Source organism: Gouania willdenowi, chromosome 4 (assembly GCF_900634775.1).
Source record: "Gouania willdenowi chromosome 4, fGouWil2.1, whole genome shotgun sequence".
Classification (NCBI taxonomy): domain Eukaryota; kingdom Metazoa; phylum Chordata; class Actinopteri; order Blenniiformes; family Gobiesocidae; genus Gouania; species Gouania willdenowi.
Genome location: NC_041047.1, coordinates 19697932 through 19712717, shown reverse-complemented (window position 1 = coordinate 19712717; position 14786 = coordinate 19697932). Strand labels below are relative to the sequence as shown.

The following is a 14786-nucleotide window of genomic DNA, read 5'->3' as shown; positions in this document are numbered from 1 at the left end:
CGCAGCCACCAGAGGTTGAACAAAGGATTGCCGAGTGATGAATGGCATTTGATACTGTTCAACCAATGATGGACCACATTGTCTCGCAGCCGAGGACTGCATGGAGAAATGGCAGTCAGAGGTATCAAGTGGTTGGAGCAGGAATGATTCATAGAGGAATGTGATGAGGTCCAAAGATGCCATGCCAGTGTTGGAGCAAAAAGACATGGGCTTGGACTGACAGGCAAGGCCAGGCTTTCAATTCCGAGCCTCAGTCCCCTATGCTCCAGGCTCTAGCCAAACAGCTAGGCAGGTGTCCACCCGTTCTCACACCCCCACAAGAGAGGAACTCCAGTGCCCCAATCACTGAAGCTAGACAAATTGAAGTGTCATCTCCAGAGTCAAGATGCTCACCAATTTTCTGCTTGCATTGTTGCAGAGTTGGGTTTCAGCCAGTGGACAAATGGCTCCGCGCACACCTAGAAAGACTCAGAGAATATTTCTGAGCACACTATGTATGAAGCACAGTGAGTTCTCACAGTTTATAACTGGGGTGTCAAATTCATTTTAGTTCAGGGGCCAAATAAGGACAAGTGGGCCACACATTTTATTTGTGTGTGAAAACGAGTATCTTCAACCTTTTTGTGCCCTAGTATGTATGTACTGTACGTATACATACAATACTCAATATGTAAGAAACCGACAATATCCAAGCAATGATAGATATCGGTCCCAAAAGGACATTCCTTCTAAAATTCCTAGATTTTGTTACCAATTTATTTTTAATTAAGGAAAATATTATGCAATAATTTAAGTAAAATGTAAGGATTTAAGAGTTTTTTTTAACTGTTTAACATGAAAAATTACTGCAATCGTGTGATATAAGCACTGGGAAAACTGTGAGACCCTGTAAATTATTGTCGAGTTTCATTTTTAAAATGATTCATGTTTTCTCTGTCATTTTTACTTTTCATGTGGGCCGAATTGGATGCTCAAAAGGGCCGTATTTGGCCCCCAAGCCATGAGTTTGACACATGTGGTTTGTAAACTCTTAGGCTGGTCTGTAGTTTGATTGCTCACAAAGGGACAGGAAATAATTAAAAAAAAGTCAGAAAAAAGCAAAACAACATCAAACAGACATCTGGAAACATTGCATTAAATTAAATAGATTTGAATCATTTTACCCTACTAAAAATGTGGATATTTAAAATTTGCCACTGTTTTCTCACTTGAGGATTCAACAATTTGCCCTTTCTTGTTGTTTCCTAACCTTTGACTTTACACTAGTACCTGCCGATTACCTAGAAGCCCTTAAGGGACTGTGTGAGAAAGCTGCATCGATCCCTCGCAGGTCTGAAACATCACAAAGAAAGAAGAGAGGGGAGAGAAAAAAAAAGTCAACCAAAGTTAAATGAAAAATTGCCTACGTACACGTCTCGCGGCGTGGTCTGGAACATTTATTATTCTGAGTCACACAGAGAGAAAAGAGGTGGAGGAGGAGAGAAGAGAGGAATCCATTTGGTAAAGTAGATGCTGATCGATAAGACTGGAGGCAGGCAGGCCAGAGTGCAACAGAGGAAGGGTGTGTGTGTGCGAGTGAGTCTGTGATGTGTCCGTGTGTGTACTTGTGTGGATGAGCGTCCCAGATTACTTTCCCTGATTGATCTCGTCGTGCATCCGTCTGACCTGTAAGACTTTGGAACGGAGGAGAGGATGAGAGATGTCAAGGAAAAAAGAGAGATAAAGCTGGAAAAAAGGAGAGAATAAAAATCAATAGCACACAGAGCATTACATATGACTTGGCTAAAATAGTAAAGTCTTTTTAATCAGTCCCACGAGGATTTCACGGGCATTTTTTGTGATTGTTGCAGGCTGAAATGACATTTCGCGGGCCATTTTTCCAAATGTTGTGGTAAGAAGTTGTGATTTCTTTCACCCCTAAAACAAACTATTGAAATATTGAAGTCAATGAAATTATCACTGTAAACAACGACAGAACTTGTCATGAGTGTCACAAGTAATCTATGCTTAATATATTTACTCTTCCATATCCTTCATGCCGTTCAAAGGCCCCACTCGTGATAGAAAAACTAGTGCTTTGAAGTGACTGTTTGAGATTGATCTTCTCTGACTGGACAGCCCGAGCTTGTACATGCTGTTACTTGATCACTGCATCTTTGTAATGCTTGGCCAAAGAACTTAGCTTAGGGAGTCTTTCCTGCAGCCCATCCCATAAGACATCCAGATTCATGAACTCACAGGATGAAACTTTAAGGGCGGGCGGACCCAGCTGAGTAAAGTATGCACTAGGGCTGCAAAATTAATCAAAATTCGATTACGATTTTGATTATTACACCCAACGATTACAAAAATAACATAATCGAGAAAAAACAATTATTTAAAAAATAAATACATTAACATGTTTTATTTGCTAAATAAAACAAACCCACTATTTCAGACATCTACAAAAAATAAAGCTTAGCACACACGTTATTAATACTCCTCCCCTCCGCCCCACCCCTCTCAATGCTAAAGCTAGGTAAACATCAAGGCAAGTCAAATTCGCTTATATGGGAACACTTTAAGTTAGTAATTAGTTATAGTTAATCACTACTTGTTCCAAAAAGTAACTGAGTTAGTAATTGAATTACTCTATCATAAAAGTAACTCATTACCAGGGAAAGTAACTATTTGCGTTACTGTTAAAAAAAAAAAAAAAAAATGTCAAAGAATTCAGATTTTTTTAGATGCGTGCGCTTTGAGGTGCTTCATTAAATTTGAGTTGCTTACAACGGATTTCGATTTCGCTCCTGGATACAATGAACACTTCACATGTACGTTCTTGCCTTTGACCACAATTAATTTAAAGTAGTGTTTGTATCGCCACCTTAAAAATGACAACTTTTCATGCTTCATCCAATCTGTAGTGGTTGTGTGTGTGGCGCGTGTGCTGGCACATTACCCCGTTACTGAAAAAAAAAAAAAAACGTTGTTACCTAACACCGTTATTCCAAACACTGCCCATCAGACATGTGTTTTGAGAGTTTTTCCTCTGCATTGTCGTATCCCTGCTCAGCAGTGTTAAGTATGTCCTCCTTTGTGGCTAATGACAAGTCCAGACCCTCAAAGCACTGTGTGCGTGCCTCGTACTGTAGTTCTTTGTTTGCCGCAAAGTTCACCTACAGATCTTCCAAGTAGTTAAACAGCTTGGTGGCTGCAGAGAATCTGCTCTAAAAAATGTCGAGGAGCTGAAGGATTATTTTTGCACTTGTCAGCCATTATGTCGATCTGGACCTGCAGTCTCTGCGCTGCATCATTGTGGTGCAACATTTCATGCAGTTTCTCTACAGACAGAGGTGCATTCTTGCCACGTTTAAATATAAAAGTAACAGATTCATTTAGGTTTTCCAATATATTTGAATCTACAAAATTCTGTGTGCATGACACTTACCTGCACTTCCATCTCAGTGAAATCTTTGGACCATGGGAAGTGTTCAGAGTGGTACTGCACAGCACTAAACCACGAGTTCTACATCTTGTCACACATGGATTTAGAGCTACGGTTGCTTTCTTTTCTGGGGGAGTTTTTCCGACATAAAGTGAAGGTAAACATGAACGCATTAACTTTCTCAAAAGGTCTACGGAAGACGTTTCCAATGAGATTCATGATGTGTGCCATACATGTTATGTGAACTGAATTTGGGAATAAGGACTGCAAAGTGGCTGTGTATGATGTTTTCATATAGGCTGCATTGTCTGTGTCAAACACTGATATTTTCATTTGCGATTGAGTACTCATGAAGACACTGAACCACTGCCTGTGATACAGTTGAATGGTTGCATTCCTTTAGAAAAACAGTGTTAGCGAGATAGGTTCGAATCCTCCCTGAAATATCCTTCTCAATTAGATCAATGAGAATATTTAGGACATATCTCAAACAGGTTTTTTTGGCGACATGGATCATAAGTGCTTCTTTTTCTTTTTGATAGACTGCATCCAAATATTTCTCCTGAAGCTAATGATAACCCGGAATGGCTCCTTCATTGATTACTTTGTCCCTGGAGATCGTTGCTTGGTTGGGTGGTTACTGACTGACAGAGGAATGTTGACCGCAGTGCAGGTTGAAACCCAATCTCCACAGATCTTAAAATAAAACACATTTTAAAATAAACATGATTCAGGAATGACCATCATGATTGATTAAAGTAGTTAATAATGTGAGTGTTATAAAATGCTATATAAATCCAATCATGAATTATTAATTTACCATAACTGTTCTCAGTTTAAATGTGGTGAAACACACTTTTAATCCGTAATTAGACTGCAATGTTTCCATACATTTTTTTTGGTCTTTTAAATCTCAGTATAATTCTTAACTCCTCCACTAACATTGCTCAACTAGATACATTTTCACGTGTGGTGTGAGTGCAAGAGAAAATAAATCTCACTTATTTGACATTTATATAAAATAGATATTTGTCTTTTAATTTGACTCACCTTGATTCGCTCTGTGCTTGCAATTGTTCTTGACTGTGATTTGTCGAGTGGGTTGTGCACTGGCTTGCATTCTCTTAACGTGCTGTGCATAAGCAAAATGCTTGTCCATCGACGACTTCCGCTTGTGCTCAATGATGACAGTGCATTTTGAACAAAAAAGTTTACCTGCGCACTCATGAAGCAACGTTGGGTATTGTTTTGCACGGTCCTTAGCCGATATTTTTGTTGGCAAATGTGAGGTATTTCTAGACTCCATCAAGACTCCATTGAATGCGTTCTCCCGGCACTGGCTGAAAACAGGATGTGACGTAGGCATTTTATTCTTCGTAGGTTCCTTTTAAACAGCTCAAAGCCCGTAGTACATCCTCCGCTGCTTCCATAGCAACTACAAGCGCTAAAATGCCAAAAATAATGACAAGCGGCCGCATATTTGTTTTTTCAGCGAAGTTGCAGGAAAGTTGTGGCCTTTTGGAAAAGTTGCAATGCTGCGTTGATTTCGCGGAGTTTGCTTGATTTTGGGTTAATAGTTGCGATCGCAACATCGCGAATAATCCCTTTGTGTCTCAGCCAGTTTGATAGGAAGTTTTAACTTTGGGAGGTGGGAGAAAGTTTGTGATTCCAATAAAAGATTGTAGGATACATTTTGTCTAATGTCAGCTGACAGATAATTTAATATTGAGGTACTGCCTTTTCGTTGAAAAGCCAAATATAATTCTAATCTGAGAAAGACAGATAAACATAAACGCTAAGAAATAAACTGATATCAGAAGCAGAAAGGTACTAGACATTCTAACACGTTGCTGTGGACTTAGTTTAGTTGCTTAAACAGCGATGTGTCAATCCAGGGATAGATCTAGCAGCATACTGTCTAGTCTGCGGTCTCTACAGGCCTCATCTGTTCTGGCCAAGTCCTGGTGAATTGATCGTCTAACCCTGTAAGACGCCGGAAAGGAGGCGTGGATCAGCCCAATAATGTAAATTGAACTATGTGTGGTAAAAGTAAATGCACCGACAGAAGCTATAGATTTATCAAATCCCATATTAGCTGTTCATTTAAATTGTGAACACAGGTACAGGTAGATAACTAATGCATGTCTAATCCAAGATCAAACATGCATTTAAAGAGAACACACTGTTCACATTCAATGTTTCCACAGATGAATTCTCCCTTGTCTTTCTTTGGCTGGATATAGTTCGTCCTTTTAGAACTAAAGTACCCAGATACCGGAGCCCAAGGAGACAGGAAGCACTTTGGGGGCATCAAATATTAATGGCTTTATAGAGTGTATTGATTATATAATAACATTTCCCATCATCTGAGCACCAACTGAAATATATTCCCTGAATAATTGAAATAGTATCCATGAGCGTTTTCTCATCTCAATTGTTGGTGTGTGTAATTGTATAGCACCCTTTTTCTAATGTTATTTGAGATTTTCTCAGAGTGCACACGTGTGTGTTCACGTGATAAAATGAAGGGCGGTGGGAATAAGATAGGAAATCTAGATGTGTATGTGTGTTTATGTGTTAGCTTTGCTCCATCGACTGGGTAGTAATTAGAGAACGGGATGACGCAATTCAAGCACATTACAAAGAAACAAAGATTTTAGAGTTTGAAAGTATTACTTTCCAGGGGATCATTCTTTCGTGCACCTTATCTTAGCTGTTGAAAGTGTGACTCATGCACATCTGCTTGCTGCTTCTCATATTTGCAAATGCTACAGTAGCACTATGTTTTTTGCTTTCATCCACTTTCACTCTTACCATTATATGAGTTCGCCCAGTGGGTGAAGCATTACGTTATTGTTTCAGTCTTGCCTAACATTTTCTTTTTTCAGGTTAAGATTGTAACATGTAGACGATGTGACAAAGTCTTGTAACAGGCCGACTGTACACTATGCATTATACAGTACAGTCATCTACACACAGAGACACACACCTGCACATGTATTACTGGTAATAAGCCATGGCCAAGGGTGGACTGGGACAAAAATTAGGCATTTTCTGTACAGACCATCCCAAATCATTTTCAGCAGACACCACGTAGAAACCGTTATTGAGTCAGTTTTTCTCAACATGTGGCTCTTTTTGTCTTAATTTAAATTATTGCCCCAGAAAATCTTAAAGGGGGAAACTTTTTAACCCCTTTTTACCTATTTATTTGGCCATTTTGCAACTTAATTTGTCCTGTTTTTGCCCCTTTTCAAAAAGGTTAGACTTTTTTCTGACTTTAGCTACTTTTTACCAATAAATAGCCCTTTTTCCTATTTTTTTGTCCATTTTTGCAAGTTCTTTTTGACACTTTGATCTAATTTTTGTCCTTTCTTTAAATGTTTGGGCCACTTTTCATCCAAATAAGCTACCTTTTGCCCAATAAACCCCACTTGCTTCCTTTTTTCCCTACATATTGCCTCTTTTCGTTCCACTTTTTCACTATTGTTTGCCACATTTTGCCCATTTAAGCTATCACATACCACCTGTTTCCTCATTATTTGCCTATTTTTTGCCACTCTTGACTGCTTTTGGCCCATTTTAGTCATTTTTACTCTTTTCTTGCCACATTTTTGCCACTTTTTGACATTTTTTGCCACCTGTTACCTTGTCTGCCTCCACTCGCACATAAAAAAAAAACCCAGAAGCAGACCGGACCGGCTCACTGCCGGTCGACGACCCAGAATACCCCCAGTATGCCAGATGGCCAGTTCACCCCTGGCCATGGCCTGATCTCACCCTGTACAGCCGGTGCACTGCTGTCTTCGATCACTGTTGAAAGATATTTCTCACTGTAGTCTCTTGTATGGAATAAGAATATACTTTATTATATTGATCATGTCTTTACTGCATCAGTTAGGTATATTTATATGTAATATTCATTGGTGTTATTCTGGCAATAGACAATGTTTTGGTTATAGAGGAGCACCTTCGAAGTTTCTTTAGGTTGTGATTATCGCAAGAAACACCAAAACGTAAAGCTGCTACCCCCAAAAATGTTTTATTACCGTAGATAAAATCATTGTGTATGCCGTCATAGAACAATGAATCACCTTCAATACTCAGTTTGTTGATATTTTTGAGCATTGCACTGTGGGATATGGAGTCCTGCAGACGGATGCATAGAAGTGTTTTCACCGTTATTTATTGTGTTTTTTTGGACAGATAAGGACAGTGATTAGCTTGAAACCATTTTTGCTCTCGTTTGTTCCCTGTATTCCCATGTGATATTAAGTGAATACACTTGCATCAGTACTGCCGCTCCACATCCCACAATGCAATGCGTGAAAATTGTTTACGGTGGAAATAAAAAACATTCAAGCAGCAATTTTGACCTTTTTCCTTTGTTTTTGAAGTAAATGATGTGATTCATTGATCTGAGGCATACCCTATGATTTTATCTAATAATAAAAAGTATCTGGGGTAGCAGCTTTAATTCCCAAAGAAAGGTCATTTAAATGTTGATGGTGTCACTTTATTCCTTCTTAAATAAATAGAATAACTTCTCTAAAACTAAAAGCATCCCTTTAGTCTTTTATTTGGACTTACTGAGAATATATCTGTGTTTATTGCTACCTGTCAGTGGGGAGAAGCAACATTCTTAGTCCTCTTCTACTCTGACCTCTGTGCCCAACGTATCTTCTCTTTCCCTTTCAAGCTGACAGTTCACTCTCATTTAGACCTCCATTATGCATTCCTACCTAAGTTTACAAGACACATTGACAAAAGAACATGTACCGACTCCCTCACCTTCCCTGCCTCCCTCTTTCTTTATTTGAAGCGTTGCACGTGTCTTCCCCATTGCTCAGTGCTCTCACCTTTCCTTTCCTCCCCCCCCCATCTGATCCCTCACTCTGGGCTCATCTCTCTGAAGGAGTAAATGAAGGCAGAGGTCATACCTCCTCTCTTTCTCCTCTCCTGCTAAATTGGCTGTTGTAGCATCCGTAGATAGCTGCAGGCATTTAAGCCCCCTACTCTGGAGAGCCAGTGAACAGACTTCCTGCTCATTTGTGGCACTTCAGTCTCCTCAACCACTGGCTTGTTTACCCAATGAGAGCAAGAGGGAAGCCATCATTATAAACTTTGCCAAGGTCATTGCACTCTTTTTTTATTATATATATATATATATATATGTAATCTATAAGGGAACAATTAAAACACGGTAAGGGACTATGTTTGGCTTATATTTCTATACACCACTAGGTGAGCTGTCCTAGTTTTAGTTAAAAAAACCCCCACAAATGATGAGGTAACAAATAGATATTGCTCATTTTAACCAGCTCCACCTAAACCCATACCTGTTTGATGTTATCCTGACTGGTGGTGTGTTGTTCTAGTGAGCTGCAGTTTCCCCATCTGACACCCTCAACCCCCTCCACTCCCCAAATCCCACAGCAACGCTAACCTTGTAAAAGTGTATGATGCTGACGGTGGGCTGTGCGTCCCTCCCTCCCTCCCTCCCTGTGCTCCGCTCCATAGGGGTCGACAGAGACACAGTGGCGTCAGGCAGAGCTCCCACAGCTCCAGGGCTGGGCAGAGAAGGGATTGCTGACACAGCCAAAGATGGTAAGGAGACTACGGCTGCCAAATAGATGGCCCCCGCCATTTTACACACCCATGAAGTATCATCATCTGATATTGTTCTGTGCTTACACAAATGCGCGCTGGTTGGCTGATGCTGCTGTCTACGACAGTTGGAAAATGTAAGGGGAGCTGAGATTGATGGATGGGCCAATAGCAATGAGGACATGGAGTTAGCAGTGCAGACATGAACATGTTGGATACAGTTCACTTGACCATTTGTAAACCTTTCAAAAAGCTAATTATTCCACGAGACGGATTTATTAAATTTTTGTTTTTATGTTCATATGTATGTTTTAATATTTAAAAATAAATCAGTATCTATAATGTATTTTATTGTTTTTCCCTTCAAAATCAGGGTTCCTGCGGATCCTTAAAAATTCCTAAAATGCATTAAATTCATAAATTTAAAAATTAAGTCTTGAACTTTGTTAATTTTGTTTACATTTACAACTCAATTGATAGTGTTAATTTTTATTTAGTGTATAGTTTTAGCATAGTCTTTTGACAAAAACGCAAATCACTTTTAGTCAAAACTTAGTTGTCAAACCTATTTCAGTTATAGTCTAGTTTCAGTCAACTAAATACCGTTAAGATTTTAGTCGACTTTATCTGTTACATATATAGTCGACTAAAACGTACAGGATACAAGTTTATAATTATTTTTCAAGATTTATTTTCCATTGATCAACCTGATAGGGGATGTTATTAATGTTTAGAAATACACACAGATTACGTGATTAAAGCTTAAGGTCACATGATCATGAGCTCTGACTGGATTTATTATATTATAGTTTTGTTTTTATTAGTCAATGAAAATTTAAATATATTTTGATATAGTTTTTGTTAACATGCATTTTATATTTTATTTATATTAGTCATGGTGTAATTATTGTCACTTTAAAAAAAATGAACGAAAAACTGAAACTATCTTACCTTTGACAGTAAAAAAGCTTGCATATTGCTTGTTTAGGTAGCAGGTCATAAAAACATGTGGTTAAACGCTGCAATGCTAATGCAAGAACCTGTAATTCAGATAAATATGAGGGTATGTGGAAAGACACAAGTATAATTTTCAACATGCATTGTCTTAAACACAGAGGTCTTACCTCACATTATTTACAGTCACTGTAGATTAAATTAGATTAATACTCCTTTAAATATAGATCAAATTAATTCACATGTGAACAGATGGTTACAACTGCTCTGCTGTCATATTTGGTCAGTCATTTATTAAAAACTGCTAAAGTAAGTGTTGAATGAATGAACACATTTTGTGTTTAAAGTTTCACTTATTTCATTGAATTGGAATAACTGAGCATGTGTTCATGGCGCCACCTCCAACACGACTAGCATCATAGCTCCAGAGAGGTCGTATCTTGGGGCTGAGAGCTTCTGTGTTCTACTTAGTCAGCAGGACATGCAGCGAGCCCTGTCCTCAGCACTGGGCTGCACACTGGGAGAGCAGGAACAGGCAGAGCATTCAAAACCATCATGAAGTGGACTGCTGAGCAGCAAAAATGCTGTTGGGTAGAGACAGGGAGAGAAATATAATTGGCCACAGGGACTCGGCAGGTCCCTGTTAATTAGAGGCAGCCTTTTTGGAGTAAAAAAACTCCTTAGAAAATGTCCCATGGAGTTGAAAGTCTCTCTGACAGAATGAAGCCCAGCAGGGAATGTAAACAGATTTAATAAGGCCTTCTCCAATCAACTCTATTTTGGCTACATAGTACGCCCGCCTCCCTCTCTCTTCCCCGTCAGACTTGGTCTCGCTCAGCATCTCTGTTGTAGTAGAGTGGAGAGTGAGCGGGGAAGGATACTGTCAAAAGAACAATTTGCATTCGGCTCTCATCTTGAGAGCTTTCAGACATCTCCCTGTCTGTTTGTTTTCGGTTGTAGGCTTGAGCCATTGTTCTCTCGCTGCATGTGTGATTGTGCTGAGCCTTTGAATATCTGCTCTTCCACTCTCTGCAGATGCCACGGACTGTGAATGCATGAAAGTATGCGCTTGAATGTGGGAATTTAAAAAAGAGAAATAGTGGACAAATCGAGGATGGCTTTTTGTTGTTTAGAAGGAGAAGAGGAAAATAGCCAATAGTAAGCAAAGCAGCTGCATTTTAAAGAACTTCTACATTTAGGGGAAGATTTAGTCTACCTCTAAGAGTGTAAACGTATTTGATCAAGCCTCTGAAAACAAAAAAAATCACATTCTCATGTACTTGGATGGATGTTTATAGCTTTCTCTTAAGTTTTCTTGCATGTACAATAGCATATTTGAGTTTACAGATAAATGGATGAATCTATGGATGGAAGGACAGTAAATAAAGGTTAAACATACGGTAAACAGCTACTTTTATATATAAATCTATTTTAGACTAAATAAGAATTTCTTTAATTCTGCTCTGAACTATATTATTAGAACACAGGTCCAGTCTTTTGATGATCCAGAAATAGAGCAAAAATAAACGACTTTCGTGTCATATCTGCTTTGCTAAAACCAGCCCACTTCCAAGTGCAAGCTGTCTCCATGTACTTTCAAAAAGTTAAAAATAGACTGGAAGCTGAATGGTTGAACAGGCAAAGGAAGAGATCAGAGAGATGGCTTTAAAAATTTGATTGAATACGATTAAAGAACATTCTCATCTTAATTTTGGGTTCCAGCTTGTTAGGTCATCACCAGTTCTTCGAAGCAAATATTATGGGATCAGGTCAATTAAGCATGAAGATAAGCAGACCTTTCTAACTGGTGTAGCGTGCTATTTTTGTGTCCCTTTGTGCAAAAAGCCAGCCTGACAAATGACTTTATAACACAAAGATAATGTTACCATCAAATGCTTAGTCCTTCTGAGCAGTGCATCGTGTTTTGGGGGTTTTGCAAACCTAAAATACATCCTTTTCTCTGTCTCAGCAGCAGCATCAGCATCAGCAGCCATATGGTCAGTTGTGTCGGCTCCATTTGTTTCCCACAGACCTCAGCAGCAGGAGGCCTTTATCCTCATTTGGAATGTTTAACACTGTTTATTCTCTTCATATGTATGTTGTTTTTCTAAATGTGGGGAATTGGGTTTATTATGTCTTCTTATGTTAAGCTTAATACTTTGTACAAGTCTTAACATTGGAATAATATGATAAACATATGAATTATTATGATCTCCTTAATAAAAACAGTTTTGAAGAATATTCAATTTAAATATTAAATATGATTCAATTCAGGTGAGGGTTAGTAGTTTTTTGTTGAAAGTTAACAGCAAGTACTAAAGAGACACACATTACAAACGCCATAGAGATTGACTTGGGCCATTAAACCCATTTTCATTGGCACTATGGCCACATTTTGTTGAGGTATTTGTGATGTAGTAATTGAAGAAAGTGGGGAAATTGTATTTTACCCATCAAAAAAAAAAAAGAAACACAGCTACACGAAACATTGATATCATTTCAAGGACAGTTATCCCTAATGCATTATAATTAGGGATGTAACGATTCACTCAACTCGATTCATGATACTGGGTTCACGATACGATTCTCTCACGATTTATTTTACAAAATGAGACTGTAGACAAATTGACTGAATTTTTTTTTACTATACTGTACTATTTTCTTTTATTGTCAAAAGAATACCTTGATAAACTATGCAAAACAATGCAATTTAATTAAAAATAACTCCTGAATGAAATAAATAAAGAAATAGTACAAATGAAGAAGAAGCGTATTCATTTAAATTCTGGCAACTGAAAATGTTTTTTGTGCCTTAACAATTGGACTTTAAAACAAATCCCATATCAAAGAAATAATATAAACAAACTGTGGCTTTTATTCTCTCTGTCTTGTTTCTCCCTTTCCTCTCTGTGCCCCTCTGACCTTGGATTTCACATGTTCTTTCCTTTCATTTTGTCTTGGGGAAGCCAAAATGCTTCCACATTTCTGATTTAAAACACGGTGGTGCGTCCTGAATTTCAAATTCTAAATAAATAGCGCCCTCTGCTGTTAAATAAATATTTTTTTTTTAAAGTACTGAGATTCAATTTCAGAGTATCGATGTGAACCGTGACACTTTTGAATCAATTTTTAACTGCCTCACGATTAATCTTTACATCCCTAATTATAATGCTTTGGTTTAATCAAATACTGTAAATATATCAATCACTGTAAATATATATATATATATATATATATTATCACTAGGTTCAAGTGTAATACATTTAGATGTTATGTTAGTGTGTTTGATTAAAACCGATTGAGTAACGCAAGTATAAAAAACTAACAACTTACAATATTACTTCCCAAAAATCTGAGTTTCCTGTTCTAAGCAATGCCATATCTTTCTTCTTTTTCCCTACCCTTACTCATGTGCACATCCACCCTGTCTTCCTACGTCTCGTCCTTCTCCAGATCATCAGTAACATGGAGAATCAAGTGACAAACGGCCCCAGCGGAGGAGGCAATACAGCCAACGGTCCGTCCAACAACAGCCGTGGATGCCCTTCACCCATGCAAGCAGGCATGACAAATGACGACAGCAAGACTAACCTCATTGTCAACTACCTGCCCCAAAACATGACCCAGGAGGAGTTCCGCAGCCTGTTCGGAAGCATTGGCGAGATTGAATCCTGCAAGTTGGTCCGCGACAAGATCACAGGTACAGAACTTTATTTTTAAACACCATATGATTGTTATTATTCTACCTCCAATAATATAGCAAATGAAAGTCTTTAAAGTTTCACTTATCTTGTAACAACATTTTAGAAAATGAAATGATGTAATAGAAAAACAACAACCAAAGTACTAGGTTACCAAGTATTAGGGTGTTCAGGATTACCAGAGTACAGATTAGAAAAGTTTGTTTGTGTGACTGCTTTAAAACTGGAATTCTATTGGTTTGTCCCCTGGTTTTCTGTTTGAATTGTTGGTTGTAGTAAATGTGTGGGATTGTACTTTGAGTAGCATGTACGACCCCAGCAACAACAATACTAAGAATAAATATAAAAAGTATAGAAGACGAACGGCATGGATGGATGGATCGAAGGGTAGATTGATCAAGATTTTTTTAAATAACACTTTATCATAGACTGTCAAAGCGCTTTACAGAATTAAGGTATTACTCTTTCACTCCACACTTAGTGGTGGTAAGCTACTATTGTCCCTCCGACCACCACCAACACTCACTCACACACTACATTCATACTAGGCAATGTGGGTGAAGTGTCTTGCCCAAGGACACAGTGACAGATACTATTGGGGTGACTATTAGTATATCTACTTATGTATAAACTCCAATATAAAGAATGTAGTACAAAAGCCCCGTTTCCACCAAGTGCCCTCATAAGTAAGAGCCTTGTGATAGACATAGTCATGTTAGTACAAACATTCTGTTTGGGCAATTGTTCATATCCAATCATCAGACGTTTCTCTCACTTTCCAAATGCACATCTTTTACTCAAGCAGCCAGTATGTAATATATTTTAACTAAGAAGTGGCATAGTTTGCAAACAACATAATTGTTTTAAAAATAAGACATTTTTGTTAAGCATTATGACCTAACTTAATAATATTATTATTCATTCACAACACAGTTATAGACCAGGGGTAGGCCAACATTTGGATTTGTGGGCTATGGGGTTCTAAAACTTGGCAGAGCTCGTCGTTTGTCTGTCCATCCGTCCGTCCATCTGTCTGTTAATGTGGATGTTTGTTATCAACTATTCTGAATGGATTAAAGTGAAATTTGTCAAGCTGA

At 38.3% G+C, this 14786-nt stretch overlaps 1 protein-coding gene across 4 annotated transcripts in view; it reads left to right on the top strand.

Annotated features, from left to right (window-relative positions):
- elavl4 (ELAV like neuron-specific RNA binding protein 4) overlaps positions 1-14786 on the top strand; it is a 106876-nt gene that overhangs the window by 32116 nt on the left and 59974 nt on the right. For 3 of the 4 annotated variants that reach the window (XM_028443638.1, XM_028443639.1, XM_028443640.1), the window contains 2 exons: positions 8948-9034; positions 13442-13688. In XM_028443638.1, coding sequence (XP_028299439.1) covers positions 8948-9034; positions 13442-13688 — 334 coding nt within the window. The remainder of the gene's footprint in view (positions 1-8947; positions 9035-13441; positions 13689-14786) is intronic. The other variant, XM_028443641.1, reaches the window with a different exon arrangement.